Here is a 23,409-nt window from a genome sequence, read left to right on the forward strand (position 1 = left end):
TCCTTTTTTTTTTCTTACGTGGATTTCTAACTATTTTTATGTCTAAATATATTTATCAATCATTTATATGTTTTATATGTAGCAAAACCAAAATATGCACTTATGAGTCTAGTTGCATTGCATGTGAAAGATAAGAGCATAGGGACAATGAGTTTCTAAGAAAAGATCTTTTTTTTAGTTATCTTTTTTTAAAAGATCTTATGGAAAAGTAAAAATAATTTTATATTTGGGTATCTCATGCAAAAAGATCTTTTTATATATCAATTATGTTTGAATATAACAATATAAAAATACTTTTTTGTTTATTTATTACATGAAAAACCTTTTTTTTAAGGAAAAAAGATCTTTAAAAAAAAATATAAATTACAGCTTCTAAAAAAAAGATGTTTTTCTGATTTTTTTAGTGCTTTTACTTTTACTACTTAAAATTTGTCAAACACGCTAAAAAATAAAAGATATTTTTTATCAAAATAATAGCGCCCAATCAAGTACAATATAAGCTTTATTGGTAAGAAACTAAAGTTCATACAACCTTAGCCAAACAAACAACCCCTTCATTTTAGGTTGCTAGCCTACATGATACTGAGGAACAATGATATGTCCTCACACAATGGACATATTTGAATGCATTACTTATTTTTTTTTAATTGCAAGATAAATGTTCTTTTTGTTCTCACTATTTGAATAAGCACACTTAACTACTCTTATTTTGCAATAGTGGTCCTTGAGGACCTTAATGCTTGAAACTTATAATAAAGGTCCTTATTTCCATTGGAGCAAGCTCTACAACAAGCTTTTGTGGATCAACTGGTCCTCCCCTTGAAATATGTGGTTCTTGAGTTGATCCTTTGACTTTCCATGCCAATCTCTTCCTCTCCATTTCTGCTCTTTCTTGGTTTGCAGATAAGCTCATCTCACTTATTTTGATAACCTAAGCACCATGGAGAATTATATTTATGTCATGAAATACTTTAGACAAATTGTGCAATGATTAGGTACAGAAATAAGGTTAAATCTTAAACTCTAAATCCTAAACCATTAGGTAGCGTTTGGTGCAGAGACAGAGACGGAAAGACTGAGACTGCTGACAGAAAAATTGAAGTAAATCTCAATGTTCTGTTTGGTGCAAAATGGGAGACAGAAATTGAAACAAAAATGAAACTCTAATTTAATTTGCACAAAGGGTAAAATTGAAATTAATTAATTGAAATGAGGGTATTTTAGGTATAAATGTTATTAAAGTTTCAGTCTCTATCTCTAAAAATTTTAGTCTCTAGTGTCCCTACTTTTTGGAGGTACTGAAATACTGAAATTTTGGAGACAGAGACAAAAATTTTAGTACCAGTCTCTGAACCAACAAATATGATACTGAGTTTCAGTCTCTCAGTCTCTGTTTCAATACCTCAAAACAAACGCTACCTTAACGTTTGGGATAAGGCTCACAGCTCAAGACTTGGTCTACTACTATGCTAGCTCCTAATCAATTTCGAGACGACTTTTTCCCACTAAGTGGGCTCGGCTACATGGATCAAAGACGTCATTGTGTCATGTCCATGTTTTGAGATGCGACCTTGTTTTACATCGGCTGTCGCAAACCTGACACAACCCAACATGGCTTCAAAGACGTCATTGCGTCGTGGTCATGCATTAGGATGCAACATTGTTTTATGTTGGTTGTCCCACACTGAACAACTCTCCTCATTTTTCCGGGTTTGGGACCGGCTATGTAAACATAGGCCGAGTTAAGCTAGCTCCTAATCATCAATGGAAAAACACAAAAACATTATAAGTTGTGATTCATGTTGTTGTTCTACCTGTTTGTTGTGGAACACCTTTTTGAGTTCTACAGTTGCCTTAGCTGAGAGATACTTGTCCTCGCCAACCTTGAATTTATTATCAAAAATAGAAGATTCAGTATGTAGAAAACCAAATATAATGCAGAAAAGGAACAAAACCAACCCATATTTCTAAGCTATGCATAGATTAATTCATGGTAAGAATACTATATATCTATAACAAATAGAATGTACCTCATATAAGTGTGCAAGCCTTAGGAGAACTTTTCCATCACCTAGATCCTGCAAAGCTCAAGAAAATAGCATGACATTATCAAAAGTCATATAAACATTCAAGAGTGCTTCATTATTGAACTTACACAAATTCATTGAAAATATTAAAATCTCTCTTCATTAACAAAGGTAACTGATACTCACCTGAAGGGTTATGACTGCAATGTTATCTGGCAAGCTGTATGATGGATTTATTCCTGAGAAAGTTGTAACATGAGAGTCTCCCCAGTTACCTTCACTCTAGAAAAAAATGCGAAAAGAGAGTAGTGTAAATGTTCTTAGAGCATGCAAAGAGAATGCAAGTATTTTTTCACAAGTTCAGCCAACAGAGCAATTCAAATGCTTCTAAAAGCCACTCTTTAACTACTACCTCTGTGAAGGCTAATAGAAACGGCGAGTATATCTCCTGACCAAATGATCGACGCCATCTCGCACCGTCTCCTACAGGATCAATCTTGAAATAGTACTTCCCTAGTACCTGCAAAACAAATATATCATGTTGGAAAAGAGTATGCATAAGTGCATAACTTATGGTCCTTGCCAACTAAAAATTCCAGAGATTGATTGAATCTACTTACAGTTAATCCGGCACACTTATCATGGATGCAAACTGTTTCATTCAGCGGCTCGCCAACGCCTCTAGAATCATCTACAAGCAATCTCCTATAACAATTTGATTGGTAGAATTAAGAGCTTAGAATGATACATAATTAATTAGCTTAAAAAGTTGAACAAAGCATAACAATTAACAAACCTATGAACCATTAGTTCTAATTGCCCATCTTTGATGCTGGATCCCCCCACAGACCTATCTACCAATATAGAGAGCTCTTTACTTTTATCTTTCAGGTAAATCCCAAGGTTGATCTGAAACAAAAAACTAGGTTTCAATAATCATTCATGTGTATTGGAATTAGCATAATTGCAACAGACTTGATTCAACAGAACAACATACAGGGTAATAATTTCCAGCAACAGGTTGATTTACTTGCAATTTCCAGTCTTTTCTATAGTCTCGAATCTGTAAAGTGTCACCGTTTTAGCAACAAATCAGGAATACCATAATATAATACATTTACCTAGGCATTCATATTGAGAACTCTAAATCAGCTGATCAACCTATTAGGCCTACCCTTTCGATGAAATCGCGTCCATTGGAATCGGTGTAAAAGGTTTTGCTACTTGCTACACTTGTTGTAATCTCTGTTGCAATTTCTTTACCAACTCCATCATCAGTAGGTATAGGTCCAACCTGAATCAAAGAGATTTTTGTTTTTAGTAGCAAGCACAAGCATTAAAATAAGGTGGCTACTTCCATGAAGATTAAGATGATATTATGAACTGTTAGATGGTTTGACATGTTTGACTAAACCATCTAACGGTTCAAACATTTTCATGGAAGTAGCAGCCTTAAAGTAATAGAAAGTGACCGGAGACTTACAATAAACTCGACCTCAGCATGCTCTTTCCCTTTGTGCAGTCTAGTGATCTGTTGAATTTTTAAGCCATGGTCAAATATTGAACTTGATAAAGCTTTTGATAAGGTAGCTCTCAACCTCTCATATAATTGTGTATGAAGGTTATAAAGAAAGTTGTTAAGCTTAAAGTTCAACTAACTATTTATTATCTAGGTTGTCGATGTCTTCATTCAAATTTTGGCATGTCCAAGCTTCACTGACATATTTAAGTGTTCTTAAAAAGAAAGTTAAGTACTACCTGGTATATCCATGAGCTAATCTTCTGATGAACTTCATGCACAATTGGCCCCCGGAAGACTGTGAGAGGAGACTGAAAGATCTCAAATAAGAACAGTTATTAGTCTCTTGCTACCATAGAGTATCCATGATTGAACATCACAAGAGTTCTGATAAGAGATTTTCACCTTTCTGTCTGATTTGATTGGAACTGATGAACCATTGGGGCGAAAAATATATGCACCGGAAGGCTTTTAACAATTTAGAACATTTAAATCAATAACTTTATTAAGTTCTCACATAACAATCAATTCATCTATGCCTGATCAAAATTCTGAGTATAGGAAAATGTATCACCTGAGAAGTTTGTGTTCCATCATCTCCATATGAAGAATAATATTTGTATGCCTGGTCTATGGATTCTTTGACCTTTCATTGTGAGCAAAAATTTAGAACACATGCCCTATAAAATCTTAATCCATACACCCTTTGTTCCCTTTTATTTTTTGCCGTTAAAAATCTAGTAAATTCTTAGATCAATGTATTTGGATATAAATTGTATCTAAGTACAATGATATACTAGATTTTCAAAGTGACAAATGTAAGGGAATGAAGTGGAAAAGTAAGGTTCCATCCAAATTGCATACCTTGCTTTTGCTGTTGATGTATTCAGTGAGTTTTGCTTCCTTCTCGGAATAAATCAGTTTCAAGTTTCCTGGACCAACTTCAATTGTATCCTTCTGATTCCTTGATTTGTATGGTGTATATGTATCTGAAATAGTAGCTGCAATAGCAGTAAAAACAATAATTTTATCAGTTATCACATACAAAAAGTTTTTCTTAGTTGCTTTCATAAGCATGACTCATCATGTTCTGAGAATTGGATCACCAATGAGGATTAACCTGCTTGTTTAGCTTTAGATACATAGTAAGTGCTAAAACCGAGTGGCGGGACAGTAGCCGAAAATGCAAGCCAGTATTTAGGTTTTACAGTTGAAGATACTCCCAGGTATGCTGCAGTGTAGTACTTTCTCAAACCAATAAAAGTATCAAGTATTGGTAGCAGCTGTGATTGGATTTGTTTTCCACTTGAATCTCGAACAACAACATATTCGCTTACAACCTAGGAAAAGTTGATAGACAAGTTACTTCAAGCAGAAACAGTGCTTGTTCTTGCAATATGATTTTCTTATATTGAGTTTGAAACATTTTTCATTCATGGCAATTCATGAACATAAGTTAATTGAACAACAAAAATAAAATGCATCATAAATGTGCAATGCTTTACCTAAAAAGGCATTGATTGCCACATAAAAACAAAGCATGAAAAATGCTTGAAATAAAGATATTGAAGACAGTAATGGTTGAAGGAAAAAAGACTCACAGGGATCCTTATTACATCCTCTCTTTTCCATCCAAGTGGATTGTAAACAACTACAACCTACAGAAAAGCCATTATCTCAGGAGATTCTTGATATATAAAAAATTGTGTTCCAATAAGCAATGGATTTAGATGTCATTGATCCTCACCAGGTCTTTTCCATTCGAGAAGTCAGTTTCCGACGCAGGACAATAACTTATGTTCAGAAGTGGACACTAAAATGACAAGATGGAACACAAAAGAGAAAAGATATAAGTAAGAATGAATAACACTACATTCACCATTGTGAAAATGTTATGAATATCATGTGAAGGGAGAAACAAGAAAAAAGCCATTTGAATTCTGTGATAACTAATAACTTATAGTTCACATATTCACCACTTACCTGTTGAAATTTAATCTGACGACCAGTTTTTGGTGCATCTGTCAAGTAAGAAAGTGATGCTGCAACAACCTTCTCAGCCTGAATAACATATCAAATGATAACATTTTTGAGATTCTATTTAAGACCAAAAGAAAAACAAGGAAGATCCAAGAGCACATATACAAGCAATTATTTACCTCTGTATAGCCTATTGAAAGCCGTTTCGCATAATCATTAGCCACATGCTGCTTTTCTGTACCGGATACTGCGTCGTGGTGTTGAGCAATAGCCAAAGCATCAGCCAAAGAATCAGTTTTTGGACCTAAGCCACTCTTCCCTTTAAAATACTCTAACTGCCTTGCTGCCTATTTCACAATAAGAGCCAGATTGTGGAGTTCTGAATTCTAATGAGATTCTAATATACATTTAATGAAGACATTTTCATAGAATATTTGGGTGAACTTAACAATAATAGTAAGTACTTAGAAGGATTACCAAGTAGTAGCCACTTGAGAATCTAACATAGCCTTTGATAGCTGGCCTACTTGTAAAATACCCCGTCCAATAGCCATTTTCCACATCAGCATACCTAACAAATTCATGGCACAAATATAAAACAAGAAGTTGGAAGGAATGATTTTTAAGTTGACAGCTTATTCATTGAATTATTCGCATCCGGGACTCACGGAAAGTAGTCTTCTGTCTTGATTGGCCAGGCCTCATTAGCAGCATGTTTCGCATCAGTATATATCGATGGGGTTGAGTAGAGGGCATGAACCCGGCCATCCTGAAGAAGCATTGTCCAGAAGTACCATTAGTATCTCAAAAAATTCTAAACACACAAATGCTTAACAAAACAAGTTTTATTTAATTTAGATTCAGCCAAATTTAGCAGGCCAAGCTGGAAGATAGTACATAGCTTGAAATCAATACTTAAGTAAAAAGAAAGTGATGAATTAAGGAAATTGTTGATGATATTAACTTGATTAACATAGTGAATAAACTTATCCAATTGGCGAAACCAGGTATGTGCATATTGGTACTTGAAATCTGTCCCCATTGTCCACATTATATGATTGGTTCGCGTAATATTCGCCTGAAACAGGATAGTCAGCAATCTATAAAACTTCAAAGCATCTTATGAACTCAAAAGGAATACAAATTTAGAACAAAACACCTATCTAAGGATAAGTTCCACACCTGAGATATCGCTGCTGCGACGAACTCATTTACACGTTCAGGGACATTGTAGTCAAACAAATTGACATCATCCTTCAAGTTAAAAACCACACATTTTTAAATGAACACTAGTTAGCCCTGAAGAACAATCAATACTTGAGTTAGATTCCTACCTGTACAATTGGAGAATCATCATTTACTTCGTAGTAGAAATTAGCAGGAGGTTCATAGTTCTTAGGGAATGCACCTGAAAATATCTACATAAACAACACAATATTAAGGATCAATTAGTAGAAGCATACTTTAGAAGCCAAAAAAAAGGAAACAATCAGTGTAAAGCATAAACTAGTTGGATTACTTACTTGTTGAGATGAACCAAGGCTCTTAGAGGCCTGCCACACAACTTCAAGAGATTTTTCATCTTTCCTCTTAGCTCTGTCTTGGTAATCGATCCGCGCAAAGAATAGGGAATCAAACCCAACCTATGCCAACAAGCATTTTGCATAACCATACTAGGGAAACAGGTGGAAGAAACACTATGTAAAAAATACCAAGATATACTAAAATTGTGTTTGGCAAGTGTCTCAAGACAGAAATACCAAGAAATTGGGTAAATTAGGTCTCAGGATAGAGATATTTTGTTTGTTTCTATATCTGTTTCCTTCTCAAAACAGGTTTGGATCTTAACTCACAAACACACACCTACCTGTGCACTCAACAAGTATGCCTGCACCGCCGAATGTCCAAACGGATCGATTTGCCATCCTATTCTTGGGGTTTTACCAAATTCTTCTTTGATGAAATGGTGTCCAAGTGTTGTTTGATCAATCATGTCAATGTAATGTGTAGTAGCCTCATCATGCATAACCATGCCCCCATTTCTGCAAATTTGAAAATAATCAATAGTTGATTAGAATAACTTAATGTCATTGGAACCACAAGTGTTATCATATTAATCTCAGGCAACAGAAGTGAGATAATGCAAATTATAAACCAGACTCCAAATATGAAATGGGTAAAATTGTTTAAATACATGAACTCCAATTGACCAGAGTTGACCAGCTGTTTGACTATGTTCTGAACAGCTTCACTTTGTTCTCTCCACCAACGCTGGAAAAATGCCTACAAATTCCAATGCACCAACAAATTTCAACCAAGAGTTGTAAATTGTAACACAGCAATTTCCACAATAATGATCATCATGATTCAGATAAATCAAAATAGATAGAGCCTTAGCTTGCCTGTTCAACATATATAAACCTGCGATTCTTGTCCGCCAACAATGCTGGCACAAGCGAATCCAGCACATTTTGAACGCACGCTCCCTGAAATCAATAAGGAACTGCATTTAGCATAAAGAGTTGTATATTTTGCAAATAAGATTTGAAGTGAAAGAAAGAGTGACCTGGATTGAGTTATTGGAACCGACATAGTACTGATCAACGGTCTTCAACCAACCAACATCATCATGAGTGTGAGCAACCAAGTGAACATTCAGCTTCCCAGGAACAATGTTTGAACTTGTGTTGTACTTTATGTACTTTGATTCCGTTGATGAAATCAAACACCCCAACAACACCAAAACACACAAACAGGAACACAGTAGACTCTCCATTGTCGAAGTAGCCACCATCATGAAAAAACCAAGTACAAGGAAAACACAGACACACATATATATAGTCAATAATGTATGTGGAACGTGATTATTATTATTATTACGAATAAATTACCATTTGTATCCATGAAAGATATAAACGCTGACAAATGTATCCATATAAGAATAAAAACGACAATTGTACTCACGGAAGATAGCTTTCGTGTGCCAAGAATACCCTAACGGACTAATTGTGTAACCAACGTCTGGGTACTCTTGGCACACGAAAGCCATCTTCTGTGATTATAATTGTCATCTTATATGAATACATTTCTCAGCATTTGTATCTTTTGTGGATACAAATGATAATTTATTCTTATTATTATTATACATGAATAATTATTTGTCGAGTAGGACCAAAATTTTGAAGACTTCGAAATCATTTGATCCTTTTTTTTTACTTTTATGGTCCCATGCATGTTTTTGGCTGGTTCTGATTAGACTTATTGGCCACCGTTACTATTATGACTAAGAATAAGAATTAGATATAGGATGTGTTTTACATTTATCGTTAGGAATCAAATTTCGGATCACATAGTTAATGCTTTTTCAATCAAATGAGAAAGTTAATTTGGAAACGAAGTATTTATGGAGTCAATATTCACATGAAACGACAATTAATGTATGGATAACTATTATGTTAAATAATTTTCTCAAATATGTCAAATTATTTGACGATGTTTATCTATTATCTTTACGTATAAAAACATATAAATTTTTATTTGAATTTGAATTAAAATATCAATCTTCAAAAGATTTAACTTTTTCAAACTATATAAAAAAAAGTTAGTTATTTTATGTTTTAAGAATATATTTTAAGAGTATAAAAAATTAATAATATTTTTAAAATTTTAATATATTCAATATATTAAAAATGTAAAAATATACTTTTTATATTTTTAAGATATACATTTACAAAATTTTGTAAAAAAAATAAAAGAAAAGTAAAAATTTTAGATGTAATATTGATAATTGAGAAATATTAGATAATTTCACCGATTTAATTAAATTATAATTAATAGTTTTGAATTATCAATTTTATGTTAAGATAACTATACATAAATTTTTACTTAAAAAAATTAGTCTGGTAATATTAAAAGATTAAAATAAAACGAATTATGATTAAGTGAATATTAAGTTAATATTCCTGAAATTTGATTTTCTGACTCAATTTAATCTTTCAATTTTTAATTGGCTCAAATTGTACCCTAAAATATTAATACGTGGCTCAAATTGACTCTTTGTCCATTCTTGTCACTAGACAGATAGGAAGTTGTCTCATTTGTTACTACATTGATTCTGTGAGACAATAGGAAGGAAGGAAGAAGAAAAAAAAAATTTATTCATCAAATTGAAAAAGAGGAAGAAGAAAACGGAAGAGGTGAGGAGGAGGAGGGTGGTGGCGGCGGCGTGGTGGTAAGAGTAGTGGGGTTGAAAAGGTATGATTGAAAGTGATAACAATGAGGTGGTAGAAAATTCAGACATTGAAAAAGAGGAGAAAGAATAAGAGGAAGATGAGTAAAATAATATCGTTTAAGCGTAAACAATAAAATGACGTCATTTAATCATATTAAGTCATTTTTTCGGTGACATGACGTCGTTTAATCGTGTTATGTTATTTTTTCAGTAATAAAAATGAATAAAAGGATTAATTTGAGTCATATCTTAAAATTTTAAAATATAAATTAAATCAATTAAAAATTATAAGACTAAATTAAATTAAAATCAAATTTCAAGACTTTTGAGCATTAACCAAAATATCCAATTATTAAAGATGTGCACATAACTTTGTTATAATGCCATAATGGGCCATTAAAAGTGACATGTGAGGTAGTTGCCTGGTTTCATCGTGATGAGCGTGGATTTGAGTTTTGCCCCGTTTCCTTTGTAGTTTTGTGTGGTGTTAACGTTGAATCAGAATGTTTTGTTTACTTTTTGGTGTCCCTGACGTGTCAGTTCTTCCGTTGCATCAATAATGCATTGCATGCTACGGCCGATCAATTTTTTAGTCAACATTTATCCTCATTTTTATTTTGATATGATCCGCTCAGTAAATCACACTCATTTTATAATCTATTTCTACTATATATATATATATATATTACTGAAAAATTATCCCGTGTTCCACGTACGAAAAATGGAATTTTAATGTTCTATTATACAATTAGTTTGTCTAGTATTATTTTGTCATGTAGTGAGGTATGAATTAACGATATTATTCCTATATTAAGAAGGAATTTATCGTAAATGATCCGCTAAAAAAATGTATGCTAATTACTAGCTGTTAACTTTAAAATAATGAAAAAAAAAATTATTTGACTAACTATTTAGCCTTAAATAATCTGAAAACTAGTCTAACAATCAAGTATTTTTTTTAAATATTCTTTTATATATATATATATATATATATATATATATATTGTTGTCAATACTCTTTTATATTTAAAGATGTTTAATTATATTACAAATTAAATTTAATTTTTATTTAAAAATATTAAAATATCATAGTTTATTTTAACAAATTAAATAAGTTTTTAATGGGTCTACCATAAAGATGGGAACCCAATACCTCATATAACGAACATCATTCAGCCCAATACCAATGTGACTAATCACTTGTTACACTCCTGAATCAATCCCTACAAGCTTGTTCATGGAAGATGGCAAGTTTGGGATCAATTTTTCCTGTATACTCTGAGAAATTTTTTTCACCAATGTTGCCTCATTCCTATTAAGAGAAACATGTTTCTTTGTAAGTCTAGCAACCCATAAAAGAAAACTAAAGCAACAAATTTTGTACCAAGAAGAGGAAGTTTATTTTCTTTTCAATTTCTTTTTATGTTTTCTTAACCACAAACTAGAAACTTGAGGATCACCCTAATCTAATTACTTACGAGTAGTGCACACTAATATTTTTATTCGTCATTACATTATAGGAATATAAATCTTTTAAAATTATGTTGATTTTATCCTGACATTATAGATTATGGCACAAAAGGTTTATATAATCAAACTATCTTTACAAAAAATCGTAGGAGACAAAAGTCCCGTCGGTTAAGAAAACCAGGGTCTCCGTAGATAAAAAATCAAATAATAAAATTTTTAGTTATTATTTTCGTGTGAAAGAGTTTAATTTATTATTAATAATTAATTTTAATATTCGTTATCTAAATTTTGAAATGATTTAACTTGTATATTTTTCATTAGGTGTTAAGTTTGTTCTATAAATAAAAATAATTAATTTTTATGTTTGTTATTTAAAAATAATATTTTTTTTTCTGTGTATATAAATTATAAAAATATAATTAGATATTAGTATAAATAATTATATTAAAAATTATAAAATAAAATCAAAATCAATTTCTTTTAAACAATTAAATCTCAATTTTAACTTTTAATCATAACATTATTAGTATTCTTTTTAAATTATATTTAATAAATATTTGAAAGAAGATAAATAAAATATAAATTAGAAAGATAAGTAGTAAAAATTTAAAATTAAATAAAAAAAATATATGTATATAATAATTTTTTTATTTGAATTATATTATTTTGTTAATTTTATTTTTTTAGAAAAAAATAGAATAAATAGAATAATGAGAGAAAGGAGAAAGAAAGATAGAGATGAAGAATGAAAGACAGAGTTTGTTAATTTTGAAAGAAACAAATTTATTTTAACAGTATTGCTATACATCCAAGTATTTTTTTTCATCAAAGTTCATCAAAGTAGGTCCAACACCAACAAAAACCACTCTCATTAAAAGAGCGTGATCGCACATGCGTTTCAATAACGCAACTTCTTCATCTTCGTCTTCTCCTTCTCCTTCTCCATTTCCTCCTCTTCCTCCTTCTTCTTCTTCTTTTAAATTTGCGCAGATAGGTTCTTCTTCTTCTTTCATTATCGCCATCACCAACAGCACAAACATTTTGCTAACATCTTTATTTGTTCTAATTTTTTCTAGTGCCATTATTAAATAATTTTGGTTCATTTTTTAGTTTATTTTGGTTCATTTGTCAATTAATTTCGATTCATTTGTATGTTAATTTCAGTTCACTTGTGAATAAAAAATTTGGTCAATACTTATAAGATAAATGAACTGACAATTAATACACAAATGAACCAAAATAAATTGAGAAATGAACCGAAATTATTTAATGATGATATGTAGAGAAAATCAGAACTAATAAAGACATTTGCAAAAAATGTTGGTGTTATTGGTAATGACGATAAAGAAGAATAAGGAAAAGGAGGAGAAGAAGAAGGAAAGAAGAAAAGTTTGCATGTGTGAATTTGGAAGAAGAATGAGGGAAAAAGAATCCGCGCAAATTTGGAAGAAGGATAAGAAGAAAGACGACGAGGAGGAGCGCGTGATTTGAAAAGTTATTATAACAACTTCGATAAGTATTTTGCTTTGATGTAGAGCTTTATTCTTATTTTAATTATAATACATTTTGATTTCCCAAATTACTAATATAAATTATAAACTATATATAGAGTGGGAATGGTAAAGAGAAATAGAAAAAGAAAGAGATAGATGAGAGAATTTAGGAAGGGAGTTAATTAATTTTAAAAAAAATTATTTCTTTTCCATTTTAATAAGAGAATGTTATGTGAAACATTTAGTTATTAAATTGGATAATAATATATAATATATAATAAATTATATATAAAATGAGAAGCGTGGAGAGAAATAAAAAAAAAAATGAAAAGAGATAGAAGAGAGAATTTAGGAAAAGAGTTTATTAATTTTGAAGAGAAATATTTTCTCTCAAAGTTTAATAAAAGTGTCATGTGAAACTATGGATATGGAAACTATCAGTGATGGAACTCAATTTTTAAAGTAAGACAGTTTTGTAAAGAATAATTCCCCAAAGGGTTGATATTATGTTTGAAAAATTACATTAACTCAATTTTTAAAGTATTATGTTTGAATTTTTTAATCTAATCTGGTAGAGACATTCCAGGAATTGCACAATGCAAGAAGCTCATTTGAAGAAGCCCGTTTCAATCAGGAATTGCACAATGCTCCTAATCCTAGTTAAATAAGGAATCAATCATGAACTTAAAGTATATGTCAAAACTAATCCTAAGGAATCATTGCTGATTACCTGGTTTCTTAATATATGATAAAAAAAAAAAGTATCATAAATTATATAATCGTCCTATTATCTGTAAGACTAATTATTACTGCCACTGACTAATAGGGTCCTAAGTAACAGAATCAAACTGGTATTGCCACTAACTTTATACATCTTTTGCATGGATAGGTGGTTGTAGATGATGTTTCTTTCAATCATATTGTGCAAAACTTTTGGTTTGTAATTATGAATTATGATTGTTGTTCTTGATTATCAAGTATTTGTACTCTAAGCTTGATTATGCTTATCTCATTAATTGATCTTCTTAATAATTTTTTAGCATGAATACCATTTCAGGGTGCCAACTCGCAGAAGAGTCATCATACCTTTGATAATTCTTCTGGCATTTTGAGTCGGTTGATATCTTCACATATTCATGGAGCCAATGGTGAAAAGCCCGTTGCTCGTCATACGGTGAACTTGCTTACATCAACAATAAGGTTGATGCGGAACAGACAAATTTAAGATTCTGCTTTAGGATTGTTTCTCCTTCAAAGGTTTATACATTGCAGGTAATCATACCAAAAATGTATTTAACGCATGTTTTGGCTTTTGATATGGGAAAGCGTAAGGAGCCAATGGAATATTTGTACAATGTGTACAATAGAAATTTAGGGAGTATTAGAGATAGGTAAAGTATGAGGAGCCAATGGAATATTTGTACAATGTGTACAATGGAGGTTTAAAGAGTATTAGAGATATAATCCGATCAGTTGAAGCTTTTGGGATGAGTAGTATCATGACATGGTATTAGAACTATAGATCCAAAAGGTCAAAAGTTCAATCTTTGGTGAATCCAAAAATTAGTTTAAATTTTTGTTATTCTAAATAGTATGGAAGGTACTGGGACAGACAGAGGACTGAAATTTTTAGAGACAGAGACTAAAACTTTAATAACATTTTATACCTAAAATACCCTCATTTGAATTAATTAATTCTAATTTTACTTTTTGTACAAATTAACTTAGAGTTTCATTCTTATTTTAATTTCTGTCTTTCATTTTGCACCAAACAGAATACTAAAATTTATTTCTCTCTTAGTCTCTATCTCTCAGTCTTAGTCTTTCAGTCTCTGTCTCTCCACCAAACACTACCTTAGTGTTACCTTTTTCCATCAGCGTAAGCTTCTGAGATGAGTGGTATCATGACATGGTATCAGAGCTCTAGATCCGAAAGGTCAAGAGTTCTTCGAAGGGTTAATGGGAATGACAAATGTGCTGATTGTGGTAAATCTGAACCAGACTGGGCATCCTTAAACCTTGGCATCCTTGTATGCATTGAATGTTCTGGTGTTCATCGAAATCTTGGTGTACATATATCCAAAGTAAGTAGTTGAGGTTGCTTGTTTAAGTTTTTACATCAGTATCATGGCTGCTAGACACCATGTCTGCTTATTGCTTTTATTATCATAGAAGTGAAAACTACCAGAACTGCATCTTCCCAAAGGATTAATGTTGTTGGATAGAGATATCCTAACATGCTCTCTCACACAAGCCTCCTTGGGCTTGGAAGAGTGGATAATGCAGAAACTACATCTGCCTTGTGTCAAAATTCAATTTTTATTTAGAAGAATGGGGGTGAAGCATGTTTGAAATTCAGACCAGTTTGAAATTCTTGTTCTGTTGAATGGAGGCATATAAATGAATGATTTTATGTTCTAACCAAATAAATAAAATAAATTTGTTTTCAATATTCACTTTGCCTAAGGTATAAACTGGAAAACATATTTTGCAGGTAAGATCACTGACACTTGATGTGAAAGTATGGGATTCCTCAGTTTTAAGCATGTTTCAATCACTTGGCAATCTCTTTGCAAACTCAGTTTGGGAGGAGTTATTGCATTAATTGATAAGAGTATAATCTTATATGTTGCTCCATAATCCTGAAAGAATTGATTGCTACAGAGTTATATTCATTGCTAGAGAATGTAGGTACATGTTAACTTAGTACATAGTTAAAATTTTGGTCAATGTTCAATGTGTTCTTGAACTCCATTTTGTAAATTAAAATTTCAAACTCTGCTGGTTAGAAAGTATCATGCCATTTTGTCCATGTCATGTGAGTGTGAAGTTGGTGAATAGGTTCTTGAAAATATGCCACTTAAGCTTTTATCAGTACACTCTAGGCTAAGAGGATGGATGCTTATCCCTTGTTCCTTAATCTGTTAACCATTTCCTCTATCAGTTGTGTTATTTCACCAATACAAAGTTGTTGGACAACTTTCACTGAGTAATTAATACATGGATCTTGCACATTGTCTTTTAACTTATTCTTTTCTTTTTTTCATCTAAAGTTATAATCCCCTTTCGAGTTCCAAACATTTTAAACTATAATTACAAACTAGTTATATAAGTTAGGGTAAAGTACTAAATTGGTCCCTTACGTTTGGGCATAATTCTGTTTTGGTCTTTAAGGTTTAAAGTGTCCTATTTGAATCCAAAAAAGTTTCATTTAACTTCAATTTAGTCCCACCGGAGGTCAAAGATAAATAATTAACAAAATGTCCTACATGAAAGCAGTATAAGAACAAGGTCGATAATTTAGAGAATAAGTACAAGCTCCAGAAGCACAAAATCAAGTGTGGATGCATCAATACATTTATTTATCATTTATTTATTTAGCATAATGGTTTTTTTTTTTTTTTGTTGGAATCAGCCACTCTCTGAGGTAGTTAGTAAAGGAAAGGTCATTTATTCAGTTTCGTTATGACTCATTTTATGTTCATTATTGAGATAATTGTTTAGTTGAATCAGACATTTTTGTGAATATGATAAACACATGATGTGATGTGTGTATAAAGTATAAACTTTTTTTCCATTTCTAGTTACAGTACATACAATTAAATCCTTAATTTTATTATTTTCAGGGGGCCAATACACATGTAGTAGATAAACAAGGCAAGACTCCTCTCATGCTTGCATCAGAACCTAGCAGTGAAATTGTTGGTCTCATATCAAGCAGATGACATGCTCACACACCCTCCTTTTCTTTTTGGGTCTGGTCCAACAAAAGCTTAAGCCACAACTAAGATTGGGACAAAGAAAACATATTGAGGACCACACTGGGCATGGATTTTGAATTAGGCAACAGAAAGCAACTAGCCCAAGAGGCCTTTTGGGTCACCTGTTCATAGTTATCTTCTTCTCTTGTATATAACTATGTATAATATCATATATAGTATAGGGAAGAGTTTCAGGTATACCGAAAATACTAATATACCAATTGTTTTATCAGTTGATTTTAATTATAAAAAATATATATAATATATATTAATTAAAATCAACTGTTAAAATAACTGGTGGAATCTCGAGTACACCTGATAACTTTCCTATAGTATAATCTCACATTGTTGTAATGTCCATCCGTCTTAAATTTTGGGATTGTATCATATGATCAAATCTCACCAAGAGTTGTACATAATATAAGTTACTTAAGTGATTATTCAACTAGGTTCAAGGAGGAAAAGGTGATTAATTTAGCCACAATTGTTAAGCCTCTTTTTCCTTTTCGGTATTATACGTGAAAAGTTGGTTCACAATTTCATTTTTATTATTTATTTTTTATTTAATAATAGAAGAGTAAAGTATCATTTTTGTCCCCAACGTTTGGGGTAAGTCCTATTTGTGTCCCTAACGTTTAAATCGTCCTATTTGTTATCCTTAACGTTTATAAAAGTGATTCAATGTTATCCTACTATCAATTATACTAACAAATCAGATTATATTTTTCAATTATTCTCATTTGGATGTATTCATTCTCAATTAGGTCTCACTTGGATGTGTTCGATTTTAATATTATACCCACTATTTGTGTTTAGATTGAATTATGTCCTAGAAAAGTAAATTATGTAAATATTGTAGAAATTAGTTTCAATATTTGATGAGCTATTTTTCGGAGTAAACAATCGATTCTATCCCAGATATTTGTATTCTAACTTCAAGAATAGATTTTTAAAACTCAAACTAAAGCGCTCATGATGTGTAATTGACGGCAGGATAACATTGAATCACTTTTACAAACGTTAGGGATACAAATAGGACGATTTAAATGTTAGGGACACAAATATAATTTATCCAAAATATTAGAGACAAAAACGATACTTTACTCATAATAGAAAATATCAATTTATATTTCAACATGATGAATAGTAAACAAAAGAGAGAATGAGAGATATGTAGATGTAACAGGACAAGAAAAGAAAAGAAAAGTATGTGTAGAAAAATTAAAAATATTTGAAGTAATTCAGGTGTAATAGGACAAGAGTGATTCTGACCCTCCCAAAAAAGAAAAAAAAAAATCTTGCCAAACATCGATATAGAAGATAAAGTTAACTCCTCATCCAATAAAATCATATATATTTGACAATTTCATAAATTCCATTAACAAGATTAGAAATTAATCTGAAAATAAATAAATAAATAGGGTTTCAGTTTCCATTTTGGCCACGTGAGTGACAATGGAGTAACATGTGGATCAAGAAGATAAGAAGACCATGGACCGAAGTTTCACGAAACGTGGATCATAAAAAAGAAGATAAAAAATAAAAAAATCTGAGTGATTATGACAGCACTTGTTAGATTCAGTGTTCACAACACTTTGATTTTCCATTTGCTTGATCAAGTCTTTGATGGTAACATTCCAAGCTCACATTATAGTTGAGAGAATGAGAGGTTCATTTAACCCACCATTTTTCCTTCTCATAATTTTGACCCATTTATTACTTTTTAATATATTTCTTTGCACAGCTTGGATTTTATTATTTTAATAAGTTAGGATCGGTTTATAATAATAAGATAACAATATCGAATATCAAACACGTTCTTTGCATTACTTAAAAAGTAAATAAATAAATGGACCCCTCTCAATGTAAGATAATAACTTCAAAAATATATGAGCATATGTGTTATATAGGGTGAGGAAATAAAATTAAAAATTATTGTTATTTTTTTACGTGTATATATAGATATAAAATAAGACTTATGATTTACACATATAATAAAATAGTGCGATCAACTTTGATACCTTTATTTGCTGATATATGATATGCATTATTAAGGCATGCATTATTACAAGGATCCATTTTCTCTGCCTCTTTTTGCGATATATATATATATATATATATTTTTTTTTTACTACTATATACGTTACAATTCTCTTGCAATCTATAATAATAAATCTTAAAACATTAACCGTAAATTGTGCCAATGTCCAAGGTAGCGCAATTTTAGAAAATGAAGAGCTTAAAAAATAAAGAAGGAACATACAAATCGCCATGTTGATACTATTTATTTAATAAGTATCATGCTTCGAATTAAATTGAATAAGTTTAAGTCTTGAACTGGGTACTTGATGTGATTTGACTCTTAAGGTTAAACGATTTATTTGTATTTTTTACTTTAGAACTATTTATATTATATATATATATATATATATATATATATATATATATATATAACAAAATCAATTCAGGACAAACATATAATATTAGAAATAGAATAACTTATTTAGGTGATTTATTCCGAATAAAATCTTGTATATCACAAATATTAGAGTGCCAATATTTTTTTTGTGTGTGTATCTACTCAAAGTGTTTGTCTTCTAACATTCTTTGCTATAATATTATGGGAAGTAAATTTATTGGATGAATATTTATTTCGACTCCTGATAATTTTGTCGAAAGATTTTGAGATTTAAAAAAAAATATACTTTTTTTATTTTTAATATTTAATTTTGTGAAATTGCTTAACTCTTTTATTAATAATTTTTCTTTAGAATATATTTATGTGACATGTTAATCACTAATATATTCTTCATTTAATTTTATAAGTAAAATAATTTAAAATTATTAATATTTCTTAGTTTTACACCTTAAATTTAGTTAATGTATTTAAAAAAAAGTAAAAATAAAAAATAAAAAAAATTAAACAGTCTTGACAATTATTCTTAAAAGACAATGAGATTCTCAAGCTCCAACAAAAAAAAATTATCAATCCTAATTGGTTCTTATATAAAGATAGTTTAGGCCAAGAAAAAATAACAGAACCAGTGACAGCATGTTGAAGAAGAGAATAAGAGTTGCAACCTTATAAATAAGAAAGAAAAAGAAAAGCTAGAGCTCTCTCCTCCAACTCGGCAGGTCAAGGACTAATCCGTCGCGGTACTGAGCTCCATTTAAGGGTTTGCCGCTGGCCAATGGGTTGCTGCATGCATAAGGAGGGATTCGAACCCCCGACACTTGTTTAAGCAGACTAGTGAGCTAACCACTAAACCAACCCAACTTGGTTATTGTGACATCTCTTTTTATATATGACTAATGATCTTTATTTATGGGCCTAAGATGATACTTATTTACCGACCTAAAATACCTCACTTGTATCGCTACTATTTACATCTTAGTGAATTAATTAACAATTTAACATGATATATAGGTTTTAAAAAAAATTGTTTTTAAGACTTTGTTGTTTTTTAAGATAATTGTCAGTAATTATTCAAAATTTTTTCTCTAAATTTATTCATTGATTTTATTTAATTTAAAATTGAACTCGCTTAGCACTTAGTTCAACAAAACTATATATATACCTCACTGCTCACTTGACTATATTGAATTTTTTCTGTCCAAATCCAAACATGGTAAATCCCCATAAGGAGTTACTTTTTCAGGGTTTCTGTCACAAGCAGAAGACTGAGTTTGTGGTGGTGGTGGCATGAAAATGGACACATTCTGATGTAATCTTCGATCCTTCATCATTACCTTTGTAACCTATTTTGGTGATTGTCATTAATTATTCATTAAATATTGCTCCTAAAAGCCCAAACAAAATGCACTAGTAATTTAGATTTTACTTAATATATTTATAGATATTCATGATTTCATTTAACACTATATTTTTGATAAATTTTCAAGTGTATCGATATACTAGTCAGTGATTTTTAATCGTTAATTTTAATTATAAAAAATATATATAATATATAATTAAGATCAACAATTAAAATTTATTGAAATACCGGTATACTGATATATTTAAAAATTTTCCTATATTTTTACTGCGTGAAACTTTCCAAAATGAATATCATTGTTTTTATTTGTTCTAATGGGATACTTTAATTTAATTTTAAGAGTAAATGACAAATAAATCCCTTATTTTTTATTTCGAAGACAAATTAAATAAGTTCTCAACTAATTGAAAATACAAAAATATCTTTCACTTTTCAAAATGCGAAACATCTTTATATTTTAGACAAAGAAACTTAAGTATCTTGTATTTTATCCTTATATATTTTAGACGAAAAAACTTAAGTATCTTGTATTTTAGAAGATTAAGAGTGTCTTTGTATTTTCAATTAATCAAAAACTTATGTACCTTCGAATTAAAAAGTTAGGGACTTATTTATCTTTTTTTCTAATTAATACAATAATGAAGATGTGTTATTTTTTCTGCAAAATTCAAGAATTTGTCATACATGTTTGTGAGATATTTATACACACACATGCACATGAATACTTGATCGATTGTTGCTGCACATACATTCTACTCTAGCAATTGATAAAACTATTTGCATGACATTGAAATTTATTGGGAGAAAAAAAAGATAATGAAAATAAAAAAACATGCACACTAAATAATCTACTTAATTCTTACTAGGCCATTAAATTTTCGAATCTAAGAGCTTGGAACAATAATATATGAATATTAATATATAAACAAGTAATAATTATATAGACAGATAGATGAAATGATGAAAGGTAGGTTTGAGAATGAAGTAGTGATAATGGTGTATGCATAGCATTGTTGAGTTGATTGGTTGGTCTCTTTATAACGAGGAACTACCAACCTAAGCTACTATATATTGTCTCTCCTTAAAACATAATAAACTTCATCATGAGCTCTCACTCTTATGTCATCACTATTTTATTTTCAAACATTACCATGCCTGACTACGCTTTTTAATTTGAATATGGAGGTAACAATGGGATTGGATTGAGATATGGAGAACACAGGTGTTTCACATTCGTGTGGTGTCAGAATAATAGAACTCGGACCATGCGAGTTTCTCCATAGTAAACAGACGGTCCGAATTGTTAAAGACAAATAACACAGAAGGTCCAATTTTTTTCTTGCGAAATTTAAATTTTTCCAATTCCAAATCGGACCATCCGATTTGTTCTGCAAAATTTTTAAATCAAGCAACTCGCAGGATTCGAGTTCTACATCCTGACACTCACAAAAGCTGTCCCATAAATTTATCTTGTATCTCATAAATTCATATCCGGACACATTACATACAAGACTTTTATAACCATAAAATTGAGCCGCATGACTGTACTCATACATTATTATTATTATTATTGACCTCTTAGCATAATAAGCATAAATAAATGAGAGATATCAATCTAGCTAGTTGTACAAAGTAGTAATGTCTTCTAGTCCTACCTTTCTGCTTTTAAAATTAAAATTGCATTTTTAAATATTTTTATTTTATTTTTTAAATTAAAAATATTTTAAAATATTAAAGAAACATTATTTTAATATTAAAAACATTTTTTTAAGAGTTGACAAAGTTATATATATATATATATATATATATATATATATATTATTTTCACACTATTAAGGTTCACCTAAAAAAAGTGTTCAGTGCAATTAGCAACAAAAAACCCGTGGCTATCATCCTAAAAACCTTAGATTCTTGATTCAAAAATTCGCTGCTAAATTCGATCACTAATTAGTGGCGAATGAAAAAAATCGTTGCTAATTATTAGTGTCATTTTTATTGTTAGATATTATCCGTGATTAAGTTCATTAGTAACATCAATACATATTACTCACTCATTAAAATTCGTCGCTAATACAACAGATTCTAGTATCGTTTTTATTGGCGGCGTTTTATTTCATCATACAGCAGGTGACATGTTATGCGAGAGGATCTAAAACTTAAAAAAGATGTTAACCCATGGATTAAAGAATAAATTACAATAGCAAATTAGACGTTACATCTTGATCTAAAATTTTAAAACAAAATTTATTAATCTTCCATATTCTGTTGCATATTTATTTTATCCATTCTTAAAGACTTTCACCACTTACACTTAAAACTCAACACTTCAATAACTTATTTTAATTTATTCTATTAGTTTAGCATTATTATCCAGCATGACCTAATTTTAAGGGAAAATGTGGAAAGAAAAAATAACACATTTTTTGTTCATCTACTCCAAACCTCCCTTTGAAGCCTTAAAAATCTTGAAGACTCAACAAACACAATGTTTCTTATATACATGTTCATTCCATTACGGATATGTTATAATAATTATAATGACTACCCTGCTTTAAAAATGTTGCTAAAATTTAAAGTAATATTTTTAATTATTTAATATTTTTATTTAAAAAATAAAAATATCAAAATATAAAAAATACTATTTTAATTTTAATAATATTTATATAGTCAAATAGACACGGAAATATTTTTATACTTGAATTTATAACAGAGAGAGAGAGAGTATATTGCTCCCAATAACACAATAATTTTATAATATCAAAATCAATGCAAATTATATATATACTAAATCTAGTGATGTTTATTTCAACCGAAAACCTCTTAAGTCCTTGCCTGTTGTTTCTCTTACTCAATTATAAAACGTTGCAATTAACTAATTGTTCTTACATACTAAATACTTGTCCTTTGACTTTGGCTCCATTTTCTTGTTTTTATTTTCAATATATAAATTTTTTTTTTTTAGAAATTTGATTTATCATATTTAAAGTGTAAAATACTTTTTTTTAATATATGTGTTTTGTTGGGTGGGTAATTTTCGTCTTTCCATAAAAAACAAAACCATAAAATTTGGAGTGTCAAAACTATAGCTAAATTAACCAATTTGGGTTGGTCGAGTAGTCAGCTCACTCGTCCGCTTAAGCAAGTGTCGGGGG

The 23,409-nt window shown here is 30.3% G+C and overlaps 1 protein-coding gene across 1 annotated transcript; it reads right to left on the bottom strand.

Moving 5' to 3' along the window:
* Positions 1–484: 484 nt before the first annotated feature.
* On the bottom strand, positions 485–8,716 carry LOC112771173 (probable alpha-mannosidase At5g13980). Its single transcript, XM_025815820.3, has 29 exons — positions 8,093–8,716; positions 7,929–8,012; positions 7,721–7,809; positions 7,394–7,568; positions 7,050–7,169; positions 6,861–6,944; positions 6,709–6,780; positions 6,491–6,604; positions 6,195–6,295; positions 6,004–6,097; positions 5,706–5,873; positions 5,530–5,607; positions 5,294–5,359; positions 5,148–5,204; positions 4,667–4,886; positions 4,411–4,547; positions 4,121–4,192; positions 3,952–4,014; positions 3,786–3,857; positions 3,511–3,558; positions 3,202–3,321; positions 3,025–3,090; positions 2,824–2,936; positions 2,648–2,732; positions 2,440–2,547; positions 2,214–2,309; positions 2,031–2,078; positions 1,815–1,883; positions 485–931 (listed from the first exon to the last, which is right to left on the bottom strand). Exons 1-29 carry the CDS (start codon positions 8,357–8,359, stop codon positions 734–736), a joined length of 3,084 nt encoding a protein of 1,027 aa, XP_025671605.2. The 5' UTR covers positions 8,360–8,716; the 3' UTR covers positions 485–733.
* Between the last annotated feature and the right edge of the window lie 14,693 nt (positions 8,717–23,409).

Source organism: Arachis hypogaea, chromosome 18, assembly GCF_003086295.3.
Source record: "Arachis hypogaea cultivar Tifrunner chromosome 18, arahy.Tifrunner.gnm2.J5K5, whole genome shotgun sequence".
NCBI classification, from domain to species: Eukaryota; Viridiplantae; Streptophyta; class Magnoliopsida; order Fabales; family Fabaceae; genus Arachis; species Arachis hypogaea.

Bases quoted from the DNA above. Each gene is read 5' to 3' on its own strand.
- LOC112771173 (XM_025815820.3), bottom strand. From the start codon at position 8,359: ATGTGTGTCTGTGTTTTCCTTGTACTTGGTTTTTTCATGATGGTGGCT. The intron at 4,887-5,147 runs GTGAGTCTTTTT...AACTTTTCCTAG, and splicing joins AGGATGTAATAAGGATCCCT to GTTGTAAGCGAATATGTTGT. The intron at 2,310-2,439 runs GTAGTAGTTAAA...ATTTTTTTCTAG, and splicing joins TTCTATTAGCCTTCACAGAG to AGTGAAGGTAACTGGGGAGA.